We start from the raw sequence: 16,925 nt of genomic DNA, 5'->3' as shown, positions 1-16,925 counted from the left end.
AGGTAGGTATCATTATCATCCCTATTTTAAGGATGAGAAGACTGAGGTTGTGTCTTGCTAGGGTCACACAGTGAGTATCTCAGGCAGGATTTAAACTGACTCTAAATTCAGCATTCTAACCACTCACTACTCAGGTGAATACAGTGCCATAGCTCAAGTTTATCTCTTCCAAGTTGTCTTACATATGATCTTTCACATAATAGATACTCTGTACTAATTGATTTATTAAATGAATTTCGTAGGTCTAAACATGGATCACATGTTGTTTCTGTCTTATTTTCTTTGAATTTATGGAAATTCTATTTTCTCCATTATTGTTTTTCTCTACTTTCACCTGCTGCTTTATGGATCCCAGGCATAACATGGCAGGTGTCTAATGTGCCCTTGGACCTTAAGAAGCTAGGAAAAATTTCTGAGGTATACTAATCTTAAAAGTGAATCTAGATCAGGGCTTCTTAAACTTTTTCCACTTGTGACCCCTTTTCATCCAAGAAATTTATATTTGACTCCAGATACATAGGTTTAAAAATCAACTATATAAATCAAACATTTACTGGGAGTAAATCATGATCTCATGACCCCCACATTCAGTTACATGTCCTTATATGGGATCATGACCCACAATTTAAGAAATATAGGACAGTCATGGAAACTTTTCATCCCCTGGGTAATCTCCATTAGATGGGAGTTTTATGACCCATTCTGTGGCATTGTCATGGTAACTGACTGCTGCTTGCTTTATCCAGAATGCTCACAGTGTGACATTTTATGTTATCCTGACATTGTTATTGGTTCATGTCTAATTTAATTAGATCTATCATGCTTTTTAGAATATCCTAGACTTGGAAAAGGAAAGAATCCAACTATTGTGTAATATCTTAAACCAGTACAATGAACATGTTTCTATTTTTGGACAAGCTTTGACCACTGTGAGTACTGAAGTTTTTTAGACTTTATTTAAATTTTCTGATAAAATAGCAAAAAACTTTCTACTTTACTTGACATCGGTATCCTGCCTTCCTCCTTTATCACAGGGTCACACCCAACTTCACTGTGCCATCAGCAAGATTGATATTGAAAAAGACATTAAGACTTTAATGGAAGAAACTACAATTTCAACTACAGAGGAAAAATCTGAATTCTTATTAACTGATTACTTTGTAAGTACAGAATTAGAAGAGGCAAACCTTAATCAAGTAGTCTACAAACTAATCAAGTAGACTCGCTGGTGATTGGGTGGTTCTTTTGGGGAAAATACATTTGCCAATAAGAGAAAAGTTCTATTTACAGGTAACACTGTAATGTAATTTCCAGAAATTCTAAGATAAAATGAAAAACCCTGAGGTTACTAGAAGGCAGATAGGTGCTCAGTGAATACTGAGGGCAAGGGCTGGAGTCAGGAAGACTCAAGTAAGTGAGTTCAAATCTGGTCTCAAACACTTACTAGCTGTGTGACCCTAAGCAAGTCACTTAATGCTGTTTACTATAGTTTCTTCTTCTATAAAATGAGTTAGAGAAGGAAATGGCAAACTAGAATCTCTGCCAAAAAAAAAAAATCAAAATCATAATGGTGTCACACAATTGAAAACTACTGAACAACAAAAATGCACCATGTAGACATGTGCTAAATTCTGGAGAAATAAAGAAAACCAAAAATAGTTCCTGCCCTCAAGAAGTTCCCCTTATAAAAGGAAAGCCAGCATGCAAACATATATATATATATATATATATATATATATATATATATATATATATATATATGATAAATGTGAGATAATCTCAGAAAGGAGTCAATAGCAGTGAAGATGGCAGAGTATGACAAGAAAGTTATCCTGCAGAAGGTGAGATTATATCAGACTTGAAGAGCACATAAGATTGTAAACATGGCCTGTCTCAAATTGGTGTTGATGAGAGAGATCTTTAGAAAGTGAAAGGGATATGATTGTGTGTCCCTGATTGCTGCATAAACTTTAACATAAAGTCCAATGCCTACAGGAGCCCTGCTGAAAGGGAAAGGCTTCAATGTAAATATTCTCTGTTTGGTCACTTTGGTTCTGAATGAGCCACCTTAACAGGGATTAAGGTTAAGGTTAACAGATGCTTCAGCATCTACCAATAGAATGATACATCTATTCTATACTGCCTTAAGGAGAGTGAGATCCATTCCTAAAAAGAGAACATGCTTAGCTACAAGATGCAAAATATGAATAAGGAAAAAGCTGGATACAATAGGTATATCACTGTGGAGTAAAGCCAAAGATTACCTTTTATTTATTCGCTTTTTATTTTTTGTAAAAGTCAAACTAAACATATTCAATACAAGTATAATGCAACAGAATAAAAAAGGAATTCTCCTTTCCCATTAGTACTGTAATACATTCAATATTATTTGTACATACATTTAATATTTCTCTACAGGAAGAAGATCTCAAAAATGGAATGAATAAAGAGAGACGAAAGTCTTCAATAAAATCAAAATTGTCAAGATTGCAGGAGGATATTGAAAAAGCCTCAAGAAACAAGGAAGGTTTGTAATTATCACTTGAAGTGACCCAGTGGGAAAAATACTGCGCTGAGAAATGAGATTATCATTTTGTTTTAATTTGAATTTGAACTAAGAAAAATTATCCCATTGAAGATCATTTATGAAAAACTTTGTAAGATTAGAAAATAATTTTTTAAAAAGAAAGAAGAGAGCAAAAACTGAAGGTGACCTTGTCTGCCAGTTGTATACTCTACATATCCTTGTTATTTTTTATTGTTCATGCTTTGTTTTTGAAATGGATCAATGATATCACAAGGGAATCTTCACTATATAACTCTACTGCCAGTTTAAAAGGAAACTCTTTTTAAAAAGTTCTAAAATCAGGTGGGAAATGAGTAACATTTTGTGGCTAACTGGGTCTAAAGTAGTTACACAAGGTAACATTTTTTCAAATAGAATCTTAGGGACTATAGAAATCAACCAAATAAAATCCTCTACCTTAAAAAAATAAGTTGTATGATGGAACTGGATAGAAATTACTGTTTGTGGAGTGGAGGTTGCTTGTTATTCAGTAATTCTATTAGCATTTGTCTTGTTTTGGCTCCTAAGTCAACATTTAGCATTATAGAACCAGAGAAGTTACCATTGGAAGGGACCTAAAGATGAGGAAGCTGAGGCTTAGGGGAAGTTAATGACTTTTTTTGATTCAGGAATTGTTGAGAAGTTTGTGACTTAAGAAGATTGAATGGTTTGAATATCCAAGCTAAGGAGAGATGCCACATGTTTAGGAATCAATCCTACCATATCAGAATCACTGTCTTAAGACAGTAACAACAAAATAAAATCTTTGTTCAAAATAACAACACAAATAAGTGAGCATTTTAAGTGATTCACATGACTGATTAAATATTTAGAACTGCTCAAACTTTGTTGGCTAAGGTCATTGGATCACAAATGTGTAAAAGAGGAGGCAGTATGGCAGAGTATACTTTGAACTGGCCATGGAATCAGGAAAACCTGGGTTCGAGAACCTCGTCTGATATTGTGTGATTCTGGGGATCACCTAGCTCCTAGCTGCCTATACAGTATTCTCAAGCTATAAATTATGGATGAGTGGGAGAGAGTCCTATACTTGGTGTTTTCTATGCTAATGAGATCATAAATCCAACTTCCCAACCCAAAACAAGCAAACAAAAATAGTTTTAAAAGAGTTACTGCAGTTAAGTTTTTTTTTAAAAGCTCCACTTGTTATTATATTATCCCTAAGTACCAGTTGATTCTATGTGTTAGGGGCAGAGTTCCACAGGATGTACATTGATGCTATATATGGATATATCCTTTCAGGTCTGGAACGAATGATCAATGTGTATACAGCAAATCCCTCTTTCTCTGACACAAAGACTAAAAAAGAAACTGAAGTGCTAATGGATGAGGTAAATATTTGCAGAGTGCATGCTCTTTGAGCTTTAATGATTAAAATTCTATTTCTGCAATATCTGTTCTATTAAGTCAGAACTAGAACCACTGCAGATTTAGAGTTATTGTAAGAGAACTATATCCGCCTTTTCTTTCAGTTGACAGAGAGAACACTTATGGGCTACAAATTCATGCTATATACACAAGCTCACCTGAGCCTTGCTACCATTCAAGCATTATTCTACTTTTCTCTTATTGAAAGATCTTATTCCCCATAGTGACTGTTTCAAACCATTTAAAGTGCCATTCCCCACTAAAGATAACTCATTATTGTTGTGCCAAAGTTCCCTTTTTAATGTCCCGACCCAGTTTCTCCAATTGTCCTATTTAGTTATTCTGCCTCAGGTTATAACTTTTCCCTCTTAATGTTTGATGAGATAAAGGTCTATCTCAGTTGCTCTGCCCCAAAACCCCAGGCTGTAATCATTCCCTCTTAAATGGTTGATGAGATGAAGGTTTTATATCTTTAGGTTATAGACATTCCTTCTTAATGTTTGACAGGATAAAAGTTTATCCATTTTGGATGTCATTAGAATATCAATAACCTCCCTCCATTGTGTCATCCTAGGGGCCTCCCCGCCATTGGGTTATCCCCACCCAGGTGTCTCCCATATTGTGTCCTTGTTCTTGTTATCCTATGAAAGGCTCGCCCTCTGATGCTTCATGGCTGGACTCTTTGAGATGATAGTCTCATCCAGCCCTGGGACCAACCATCGATCCATTGGTCCCAGTATCTCTCTCTCCATTTAATAAACTATTGGTCTCTAACCTCTGTCTTGCTCAGTTTCTTCGACATTACAATTACTTTCCCAAAGCAAACCATTCTACTTTCCTATATGCCCAATTTTTAGAAGGTATTTCCTTACAATGACCCTAAATCTGCCTCTTTGAGTGCAGTGGTTCTAGATCTGCTTTCTCAAACCAAGTTTTGGTGTTCAAACAAACACTTGACTCTATTTGCTTGATTTTTTTGTAGCCTCATTTGAGGTTTCCTTGGCAAAGAGACTGGCAAGGTTTGCCATTTCTTTCTCCAGCTTATGTTATAGATGAGAAAACTTGCCCAAATTAGGCCAGATTTGAACTCAGCATTAGCACTCTACTTGTTGCACCACATAGCTGCCACCTGAAACCAAATGGAATAGGTATTCTCTCCTTCAAATTGTTATTGTTCATCTTTTGTTCTCAAAGAGAACATCATAGGTGATGTCTTTTTTTTTTTTTTTTTTTTTTTTTTTTTTTTTATTAGCTTTTTTTTTACAGGTTATATACATGGGTAACTTTACAGCATTAACAATTGCCAAACCTCTTGTTCCAATTTTTCACCTCTTACCCCCCCCACCCCCTCCCCTAAATGGCAGGATGACCAGTAGATGTTAAATATATTAAAATATAACTTAGATATAGGTGATGTCTTGACTTGTATGTGACTTACTATATACGCTCTCCTCCAGAGTCATCAAAGCACAGTGGCAGGACATAATTCACTCCCATGGATATAATTATTATCTTTATGCTCATGACTGTTCCAGATGATAGCCTTTCAAATGTTGAGACAATGATCATGTCTCTTCTAAATTTTCTCCTCTCCAAGATAAATATCCACAGTTTTTTCAACTGTTTTTCATTTTTGGCATATTCTTTTTTTTTTTTTTAATAACTTTTTATTGACAGAATTCATTCCAGGGTAATTTTTTACAACATTATCCCTCGCACTCACTTCTGTTCTGATTTTTCCCCTCCCTCCCTCCACCCCCTCCCCCAGATGGCAAGCAGTCCTATACATGTTAAATATGTCGCAGTATATCCTAGATATAATATATGTGTGCAGAACCAAACAGTTCTCTTGTTGCACAGGGAGAATTGGATTCAGAAGGTATAAGTAACCCGGGAAGAAAAACAAAAATCATTTTTGGCATATTCTTAAGGCATGTTATACTTATTTGAATGTTTTCTAGCTTATCTATTTTTAAATAAAATTTTATTATTACCAATTATATGTAAAGATAATTTTAAAAATTCATTTTTATAAATGAGTTCCAAATTTTTCTCTCTTCCATCTTCCCCTTCCCTCTTCCTAAAATGGTAAGCAATTTCATATAGGTTATGTATGAGCAATTATGTAAAACACATTTCCGTGTTAGTTATGTTGAGAAAGAAGAAACAGCACACACAAAATTTAAAAAGTGAAAATTATATATTTTTATCTCTATTCAGAGTCAATCAGTTCTTTCTTTGAATGTGGATAGCATACTCTATCATGAGTCCTTTGGAATTGTCTTGAAGCTGATCGATGTTCTAAAATGTAGCACTTAGAATGGAACACAATATTCTAGATTTTGTTTTGGACATCATGCCTTTTAATGCTATCAAAATTCACATTAGATGTCAAACTGCACTGTTGACTTGTATTGAACTTGGAGTTCTGTAAGATCATCATACCTATTTTTTAAGGAAAAAACAAAACAAACAAACAAACAAAAAAATAAACCTACTGTGTAGACATTCCTGCCCCATATTATACTAATGATGTTGAGTTTTTTGACTCCAAGTAGGTTTCACATATATTCATAATAAATGCCACTTTTTGGATTTGGTCCAGCATTCTAATCCATTGAGGTCCTTTTGGATCCTTAGTCTCTCATGCAACAATTACCATAAGCATGAAATTTCTATTTTTTTCCAAGTAATTGATACAAGTGTTAACTGACATAGGGCAAAGCATCAATCCATAGAGTATTCTTCTATAAAGTTCTTTCCAAGTTGACATCAAATCATCAATAACTCTTTGGTTCTGTTTATTAATCAAAGTTCAAAGTGTCCTTTATCCTAATTGTATTATTATTTAGCCCACATTTCTTCACTTTGTCTTCAAGAATGGCATGAGAAATTTTGTCAAATTATTTGCTAAAATCCGGGGAAGGTAGCTGGTGCAGTAGATAGAACACCTTTCTATGACCTCTTTGAAATCTGCTCTAGCAAAACATAAAGCATAGGTCGGATGAGACTTGGTTTTCTTCCCCTTCATATTACAAATTTATAAGATAGACGTTGTATGTCAGATATGAGATTTGAACATGGGTGTCTATGTGGCTTTGAGGCTGGTCTCTATCTACTAACCCTAAGATGTCTGGAAGTACTAATAATAAATAAATTTTTAGTGCAAACTAATTGACTACTTAGGACAGTTAGGTGGCACAGGTGTGGGGCTGAAGACTGATCTTCCTGAGTTCAAATCTGGCCTCAGATGCTTACTAGCTGCATGAGTGAGTATGTCACTTAACCCTATTTGCCTCAGGTTCCTCCTCTGTCAAATGAGCTGGAAAAGGAAATAGCAAACTATTCCAGTATCTTTGCCAAGAAAACCCCAAATGGAGACTTGAAGAATCATATATTATTGAACAACATTATTATTTTGCATTACTTTCCCTTGCTCCCAACTACTACACATTTCTTTTTAAAATCTAAGTTGGTCAGTGAGGTTTTTGGGTATCAACATTTTTCTCTTTAGACAACTTCCTTTTCTCTTTCTCATCAGAACTGATTTTCTTTATGTCATCAAAATTTCATTCTTGAGTGTTATCTGTACCTCTTACACAGACTTACTTCTCTTGTAGAATTTTAGGTCATGAGATCCTATGATTTCTTTAAAAATGCTCTACCAAAACATAATCATATGTCAGATTATGACTAGTTTTCTTTTCCTATTGCATTACAACTTCTTCAGATAGAGTGCACCTTCTTCCCAAGGGTTCCATTATTTTATCCTCAACAACATCTCTCTCTCTCTCTCTCTCTCTCTCTCTCTCTCTCTCTCTCTCTCTCTTTTTCTCTCTTTTCCCTAATTCCTTCTCCTCCTCCTCCTTCTTCTTCTTCTTCCTCCTCCTCCTATCTCTCTTTGTCTCTCTACCCCTTCCATCCTGTCTCTCTTAGCCTCTACCTCTTTTTTTCCCCCCTTTTTCTCTGTTTCACTCTCTGTCTCTCTGAAATTCAAAGCAACTAAGAATTTCTTGTTTTGTCCTAATGATAGCTGAGGTCATGGGTTTAATTGCTAGCTTCTTTACTGAACTTTTTTTCTCTCAGAAATTTCAGGACCTTTTATTGCCAGTTTCCCTACACCATAACTACCTCCTTACTTGATGGATAGCCATAAGTATTTTTTTCCTCTACCCTCCCTTATTAGTTTAGAGGCCCTTTGATTACATTTGCAAGACTTTAGGCAAATTCATCTTCTCAGTCTTTCTTAGGTTTACAGCATTTTCTAGATAAGAGCTCATTATTCTTGTATTTTTTAGCTACGGTCCAGAATTCCAAGTCTCATTCAGAGTTCCTTTCAAACCAAGTACTCCCCTTCATAAATCTACTTTTCTCATTAGAAATCCTTGCATTCAATTGGTACTAGTGATGAAAACATCAGTTATGTTCCCAAGTTCTTCAGTTTCATGACTAAGACTTCATAATATTTAGTAATGCTTCTAGGCTCCTTCTTGCTATATGATTTGTGCTCAAATGAATCACTAAAAGTAGTCATTAGGTTTGACAAGGATGGGAAGATTCTTTGTGATGTTCTCTATGACTATTTCAGGAAAACAATAGATCCTCTTTCTCATCCTTCGTTCTGATCACAGAAAAAGAAATATTTTTGCCATAAGCCAGAGCTACTGTTTTATACATTCTCCTTTAACCCTATTTATTTCTGCCTCTTGCTCAGGATCATACTGCTAGCAAGTATTAAGTATCTGAGCTATATTTGAGCTCTGGTCCTCCTGACTCCAGGGCCGGTGCTCTATCTACTGCACCATTTAACTGCCTACCATTGTTAAACTATTTTTAAAAAGTTTTCAAAGGAGGATTCTGGGAAAATGGCAGAGTAGGTTGGTAAATTTCAAGTCTTTCCAATTTCCCCCACAAATAGAATAAATCTGTGCCTCAAGGTGAACATAGACTTGTGAAAAATCAAGATGAGGGGAAGAACTGGGGCCCTCTGGATACAATCAGAGAAGATGTAAAGAAAGATCTGAGCCAGGATTAATCCTTGCTAAGCACCTCTGGGCTAGCTCTGCAGAAACACCAAGTAGGGATCAACTCAGGTTGGCTGGATGTAGTGGAGCCTCATCAGGAACCACAGAAATTTTCACCTCTCATACTGCTTGGGAAATCTGGGTCTGAGTCCGGGAAGATTGAGGGAACTTCCACTGGTTAGGAATGTCAAGTATATGGGCTGAGACAAGATGGAATATCTAAAAGGAACCAGCACACCCATAAGTGCAGAGACAGAGGACTAGGGGCACTGCTGGCTGTGGGCACTTGCTGGAGGATGGAGCTCTTGGTTTGTAGCTCCTGGTCAAAGTGGAAAGCTGAAGAGAAGCTGGAGACACCGTTCTCCCCATCCCAGGATTAGAGGTCCTTACCTGAATATCTCTTATTAAAAAAAAAAATGAACCAGCAAAGAAGAACCTCACCATAGAAACATACTGTGAAAACAGGGAAGACACTTCAAAGGAGGACACTGAAATTTTTAAAAAGTTCCTACTCCAAAGAATAACATGAAATGGCTCCCAGCCCAGAGAGAATTTAAAGAAAAATTCCAAAAATAATTTAAAAATCAAATGAGAGACATTGAGAAAAACTAAAACTAAAAACCATCCAAGAAAGTCAAGAAAATTATGAAAAAAATTAACTAACTAGAAAAGGAGAAACAGAGTCTCAAAGATGAAAATAACTCTTTGATAATTAGAATTGGACAAGGAAAAGCCAGTGAAGCTATGAGACCAAGAAATAATAAAATAGATTTTAAAGAATGAGAAAGTAGAATAGAACGTGAAACATCTTATAAGAAAATGACGGATCTAGAGAACAGATCAAAAAGAGAAAATATAAGATGAATTGGACTGCCTGAAAGTTGTGACCAAAAAAAGGGACCTTGACACAATAATGCAAGAAGGTGATGGAATATGAGGGAAAGTAAAAAAAAGAAAAAATCCACTGATCGTCACTTCAATGAGAGATACTTTGTGGAAAACATATAAGAACATTATTTCCAAATTCAAAACTCCCAGATCAAAGAGAACATTTTGCAAGAAACAAGAAAATACATATTTGTCTTCAAATTGGACCTACAATTAGAATTGTGCAGGACTTATTAGTAGCCACAATAAGAGACCAGAAGTCCTGGAATCATATTCATTGACAATTTGGCCTGCAGTCAAAAATATCATATCCAGCAAAATTATCTATAATATTAAATGAGAAAGATGGACATTTAACAAACTTGCAGATTTTCAGGACTTTTTTTTATCAACCAAACCCAAACTTAATAGAAAATTTCACATATAAGAGCCAATAGAAAAAATCAATTTCAAGAGGGACAGCTAAGTGATGCAGTAAGTAGAGCACTGGCCCTAAAGTCAGGAGGACCTGAGTTCAAATTCAGTCACAGACACAACACTTCCTAAATGTGTGACCCTGCACAAGTCACTTAAGCCCAATTGTCTCAGAAAAAAAAAAATCAATTTCAAGGACCTCAACATGGATAAATTGTTTTGTTTTGTTTTTTTTACATGGAAAATATACAACATATGTTTAAGATTTACATCAACAATTTGACAGCTCAAAAGAAATATTGGGGCAGAGTTAAGATAAAAATAGTAATTGTGTCACACAAATGAGATACAGAGAAAAAATAGACACAGAGGCATGGGGAGGTGGAGGGGAAGAGGGCTCATAGGTATGAAAATCTACTCATGTCATAAATGGTTAAATAGGCAATACTATATATATACTGTGAAGGGTATAATACCCTCCAAAATCTATAAAGAAATAAAGGGAGAAGGATGGGTAGACAGGCATCCTCCCTGATATTCTAGTGGGCACATGACAATGTTCTCTTTTGTTTTGTTTCATTTTGTTTTTGCATTCCTTTTCTGTTTTTCTTTTTCTTATTTTGTTTCTTTAAAATACACTTGGAAAAAAAAGAAAAAAAAGTTTTTCATATTAATGCCTCCACTTCTTCATGACCCTCTCACCAATCCCATAAATTGGGTCCCCACCACTCAATGAGATTATTGCTCTGTCACCAATGATCATTAAATTCATGGTTTTTTTTTAATTTTTTACTTCCCTCTAGCTTCAGATTCTACTAACCATCCATCATCATCATTCACATATTCATAAAGTTTTAAGATTTGCAAAATGCTTTAAACTTTGGAGAGGGATTAGAAATATTACTACATTTTATCCTCATAAGAATATTAGGAGCTAAGTATTATTATGACTCCCATTTTATAGAAGGTAAAACTGAGGCACAAGTTACACAGGGTCACACAGATGAAAAGTGTGTAAAGTCAAATTTGAATTCAGATCATCTTGACTGGAGGTCCAGCGCTCTTATCTACTGTACTCAACTAGTTTCCTCTCTCATATGTTACCTAATTAATTATTCAACTTAAGAGACTCTCCAACCACTTCTCTGTTTCATTCACTGATTCTCCATAATTTTCCTGGACCATTATTTTTGCTAGATGGTACAGTGGATAGAGGGCCAGATCACCAAGTGCTCTGCAATTTTAAACTCTATATAAATATTAACTATTATTATGACTTTAAGATCTGTATTTTCATCTTTATCTACCTTCAGAACATCAACACTTGAATTTCTCATACACACACCTAGCCTTCTAATTCCACATGTCCAAGACAGAGATTATTTTTATTTCCCCTAGACCTACCCTTCCTTCTGTTCATTTTTTTTTCAGTGATTTCACCATTCCTTGTTTCTCTCATTTGTTACCTTAACATTATTCTGGATGCCAAATTTCTCGACATTTCTTATATTCACTCAGTTCTGCCATTTTGATTTCTGCCATATCCATTCCCACTCCCACTTCCCTACAACAAGCCTTTGCCAGTTACCTGTGGTATGTTGCATACCTTTCCTAACAAGACACATTCCCTCCCTTTTCTTTTTCCTCTTGTTCAAAGTCTACTCTGTTGCTGAATGAAGATTTCTAAGGTTAGACCTTGTCAGACCACTGCTATGCTCCAGAATTAATGGGCTCTTTCCGGCCTGCCAGATCAAATTCAGATTTCTGTGCCTCACATTCAAAGCTCTCCACCAGTTGATATCACCCTACCTTTCCACATCATCCAACATCCCCCACTCCATGCATTCAGTACCTTAAGCAAGCTGGCTAACCCCAACTGCCCAGAATGTGCTTTATATTCTTGTGCCTGTCTGCCTTTGTTATGCTTTTCCTCAGTACCTGAAATGCTCTCCCTTCCTCTTTCCAGCTGCTGAATTTCTATTTCTCCTCCTACCCACCCAACTCAATTGCTACCTCCTGCAGGAGACCTTTCGTGATCTCCTGCTTCAACAGCCTTGCTCGCCCAACCTACACACACACACACACACACACACACACACACACACACACAGAGAGAGAGAGAGAGAGAGAGAGAGAGAGAGAGAGAGAGAACATTTTGTCACATAATTATTTTCTTTCTTTTTTTGTGGCGAGGCAATTGGGGTTAAGTGACTTACCTGGGATCACATAGCTACTAAGTGCTAAGTGAACTCAGGTCCTCCTGACTTCAGGGCTGGTGCCCTACCCACTGTGCCATCTAGCTGCCCCTGTCTTCTAACTCTTTAAGCACTTGTCATTCAATATAGCATTTTACAATAGAATCTGTGTCATATTCCCTTACTAAATTTTAAGTTTCTTGAGTCAATGCTGTATCTTGAAAGGAGTGTTGCCACTGAGTCAGGAGCTCTAAACTTATTTAATTAACTATGTGCCCCTAGGAAAACTATTTATAAACTTTGTGCTCCTCGGAAAGCCATTTAATCTCTAAGAGTCTTAGTCCCTTCATCTGTAAAATGGGAGTAATTATTCCTGCCCTCACTTCACAAGATTGTTGTAAGGCAAATACTCTTTAAATCTTAGAGTACTAAATAAATATGAAATATTATCTAACCTATGCTTAGCAGAGTGTCCTACAAACACTAGGTGCTTAATGAATGTATCTGATCAGATAGCTTTGATTGTAAATGCTCATCATTTCTTAAAGAACAATAATATTTCATTATATTCACATACCATAACTTATTCAGCTATTCCCTAACTGAAGGGCATCTACTCAATTTCCAATTCCTTGCCACTACAAAAAGGCTGCTACAAACATGTTTGCACATGTGGGTCCTTTTCCCTTTTTTATGATCTCTTTGGGATACAGACCCAATAGAGACACTACTGGATCAAAGAGTGTGTACAGTTTTATAACTCTTTGGGCATAGTTCCAAATTGTTCTCCAGAATGGTTGGACCAATCACAACCCCACTAACAATGCATTAGTGTCCCAGTTTTCTTATATTCCCTCTAACATTTATCAGTTATCAATATTTTGTGACTTTGTATTTGTCCAAGGGGCAGATGCCCTTAAAAAAAGGCTATCCAGGCACTTGTGTGACATGATTTGAGGATGATAGAAAAGTTCCTCATAAGTTCCATATAGTTCCTCATAAATATACGGCTCATCCTTGACCTGATCTTGGGATTTCACTAGAGTAGAAGCTGCTAGGTGAGAAAACTCCCTCCGTCAATAGACTGGCAATTCTTCTGCAACTAAGATTCTTAGTGTTGACTGAGACATTGGGAAGTTAAATGACATGCCCAGAGTTAAACAGCTAATAAGCATCTGAAGTAGCACTTGAACCCACATTTACCTAGTTTTCTAGCCATTCCCCAATGCAATTTCTTCCACATGAATCATTTATAAAGAGATTACAAAATGGAAACTAGCTGAAGCCAGTGATGTTTTAGTGCTATGGAAGGACCAATGTTCCCAGTGATTAGAGCTTGGTGGGGTTATTCTGGGAAAGCTTCATGGAAAGAGGAAAGATTTTAGCAGTGTTGCAGATGAGTCCATCTTCTCTTGGCCCATTTTGCTTGCTTTGCACAATACCTAATGACATCTAATAAGCTTAAGAGGCCCTGCTGCTGTAGCTGCAGGTTTTTATTGTTTGTGAACCTAAATAAAAGCAGTTTCCATTATTCTATGATGGGACCTCTTAGATATTATGGCTGCTGCCTTTAATCTATTTTGCAGAGCTCGAGTATTTCTCAATGGGAGTGCTATAGAAGGGTTAGGATAATTTCAGTTTACTTGTCCACAAACCTAATGTTCTTTGGGAAATAAAACAAAACCAAAACAACCTCTGCATCTTACCCACCATAAATTGAGGCATAAATATTTGTTACTAAATGTTTCATATACTGCAAAAGTAGACAGGTCATTTGTTATTACTGTTATTCAGCTGCATCTGACCTTTTGTGATCCTGTAGAGTCCAGTGGTCCTCAAAGTGTAGTCCAAAGAATTGTTGGAAACCCTTTCAGAGGGTCTACAAATTCAAAATTATTTTTTATTTCTAATATAATAAATAGCTATAAATATAACACATGTGAACAAAAACTCTTTGAACAAATCCTTGATAGTTTTTTTTAACAACATGAAGATACTGAGAACAAAAGTTTGAGAACCACTGCTGTAGACTTACCAGCTGTATTGATCTTAGGCAAGCCACCTAACCCTATTTGTCTGGTTTAATTTGGTCAATCAATTCAAAGACTATTAATTATTTTTAAATTTTTGTAGTATGTTATTTTTTCAAATACATGCAAAGATAGTTTTTTAACATTCATCTTTGCAAAACCTTATTTCAATTTTTTCTCTCACCTTCCTCCCCCCTCCCCAAGACAACAAATGATCTAATATAGTTTAAACATGTGCAATTATTCTACACATATTCCTATATTCATCATGTTGCACAAGAAAAATCAAATTAAAAGGGAAAAAACCATAAAGGTAAAAATACTGTGCTTTGATCCATTCAGTTTTCCATAGTTCTCTCTCTAGATGTGAATGACTCTCTTCATCACAAGTCTATTGGAATTGATTTGAATCACCTCATTGTTTAAAAGAAACAAGTCCATCACAGTTGTTCATCACGTAATCTTGTTATTACTCTGTACAATGTTCTCTTGGTTCTGCTCACTTCACTCAGCATCAGTTCACATAGGTCTTTCTAGGCCTTTTAAATATCAGTCTGCTCATCATTTCTTACAGAATAATAATATTTCATTATATTTACATGCCATAACTTATTCAGCCATTCCCTGAGGGGCATCTACTTAATTTCTCATTCTTTGCCACTACAAAAAAGGGCTGCCACAAACATTTTTTGCACATGTGATCCTTTTCCTTTTTTATGGTCTCTTTGGGATACAGGCCCAGTAGAGACACTGCTGGATCAAAGGGTGCATACAGTTCCATATTGTACTCCAGAATGGTTGTATCAATTCACAACTCCACCAACAATGTATTAGTGTCCCCGTTTTCCCATTTCCCCTCTAACAGTTATCATTATCTTTTCCTGTCATCTTAGCCAGAGAGGTATGAGGTAAATACTTCAGAGTTGTCTTACTTAGTATTGTTCTAATCAATATTGATTTAGACCATTTTTATGTAACTATAGATGGCTTTGATTTCATCATCTAAAAATTGTCTATTAAATCCTCAAAAAATATGTATTGATTATCTATAATACATAATGCTGCTTGTTCTTTCTGAGAATTTATGAGAATGATCATAAAAAAGTAAGAAATGAAGAATTCTTTTGCTCCCCTTGAAACTTCCCAAGTCCCTCAGAAGGTTATGAAATTGAAACTTTCACACTTAAAGACTGGCTTTAATAATAATAGTAAATTACATTTACATGGTACCTACTATCTGACAGGCAGGTATTCCAGGCATGGACTGTGTGCTGAGTGCATAATAAATTTATCTTATTTGTTCCTCACAATAAATAGGTGAAGTAGGTGCTGTTATTATCATCTTCATTTAAATATGTGGAAATTAAGGCAAACAGAAATCTAGTGACTTGATCAAGTTCACTTAACTAGTAAGTGTCTAAGGCTGTATTTGAACTCAGGTCTTCCTGACACCAGCCCTGGAGCTCTATCCACTTTTCCATTTAATGTCCTTAAGAATCTAAACAATAGTAGGTACAGTAGTGCTATGAGCAGGGGAACTTTCAGTAAAAATGTTAAAGATGAATTAAAATGTACTATTATAGATGAATCAAATGTACTCTTTCCTAAAAATCTCCTTGACTTTTGAAATCATCTTTATTCCTCTTTCAATCTTATCATCTCATCAATAGTACTCTCTAATTAAATGATGTTTCTGCAGACAAGCCTGAAACTAGATCTTCTGCAGGCCAACTTCTTCAAATTGTCATCAGTATTGGCTGACTTGGAGCAGAAACCTAAACCAACACATCCGTGCAGTTCTTGTATCTCTAAGTGGAAAGAAAAGGTAAGGCCCCTATATCTAGGATAAACATTGAGTCCCTAGGAGCTTGTGAAAGTAATGGTCAGGCAACGGAGCTGCTGGATTACTAATTCAATGTAAATTTATAAACAACCCCTCATTTTTAGAAAACATTGAGGTACTATGGTTTATGGAATCATAGGATAGAATCTGGAATCATGGGCCCTGAAAGATCATGGTCATGATATATTAGCATTGGAAATGGAAACAAACTCAGATTACTGAATACAAAGAGTAATCAATTAACTTCAGTTTTCACAAAAACAACCCAGTTGTTATTTATTTTCTATTATGCAGTTAAACTTTTCTGATTAAAAATATAAAGAAGATGGGATGGACTGGATAATATTACATGAATTATATGTCCTCAATGCAAAAAGTACAAATGATATAGCTTTTATTTTTTACTACAGCTTTATTCCTTTTAAGAAGTAATGAGAGCTACTACCAACAAACTATTGCTAAGTAATAATCCTACTGAACCTACTTTCACAATCAGATAAAATAACATATTTTAATAATAATAACTAATATTTTGATCACATTTAAAATTTATAAAACATTTAAATACATTATTAT

General features: G+C 35.5%; 1 protein-coding gene across 2 annotated transcripts in view; it reads left to right on the top strand.

Annotated features, from left to right (window-relative positions):
- NOSTRIN (nitric oxide synthase trafficking) overlaps positions 1-16,925 on the top strand; it is a 79,453-nt gene that overhangs the window by 51,780 nt on the left and 10,748 nt on the right. For both annotated transcript variants that reach the window (XM_031960515.1, XM_031960514.1), the window contains 5 exons: positions 831-929; positions 1,035-1,160; positions 2,419-2,527; positions 3,830-3,918; positions 16,206-16,331. In XM_031960515.1, the coding sequence (XP_031816375.1) occupies positions 831-929; positions 1,035-1,160; positions 2,419-2,527; positions 3,830-3,918; positions 16,206-16,331 (549 nt within the window). The remainder of the gene's footprint in view (positions 1-830; positions 930-1,034; positions 1,161-2,418; positions 2,528-3,829; positions 3,919-16,205; positions 16,332-16,925) is intronic.

The sequence above is a fragment of the Sarcophilus harrisii genome, chromosome 3 (genome assembly GCF_902635505.1).
Source record: "Sarcophilus harrisii chromosome 3, mSarHar1.11, whole genome shotgun sequence".
Lineage (NCBI taxonomy): Eukaryota > Metazoa > Chordata > Mammalia > Dasyuromorphia > Dasyuridae > Sarcophilus > Sarcophilus harrisii.
This window is presented reverse-complemented; position numbering and strand designations above follow the sequence as displayed.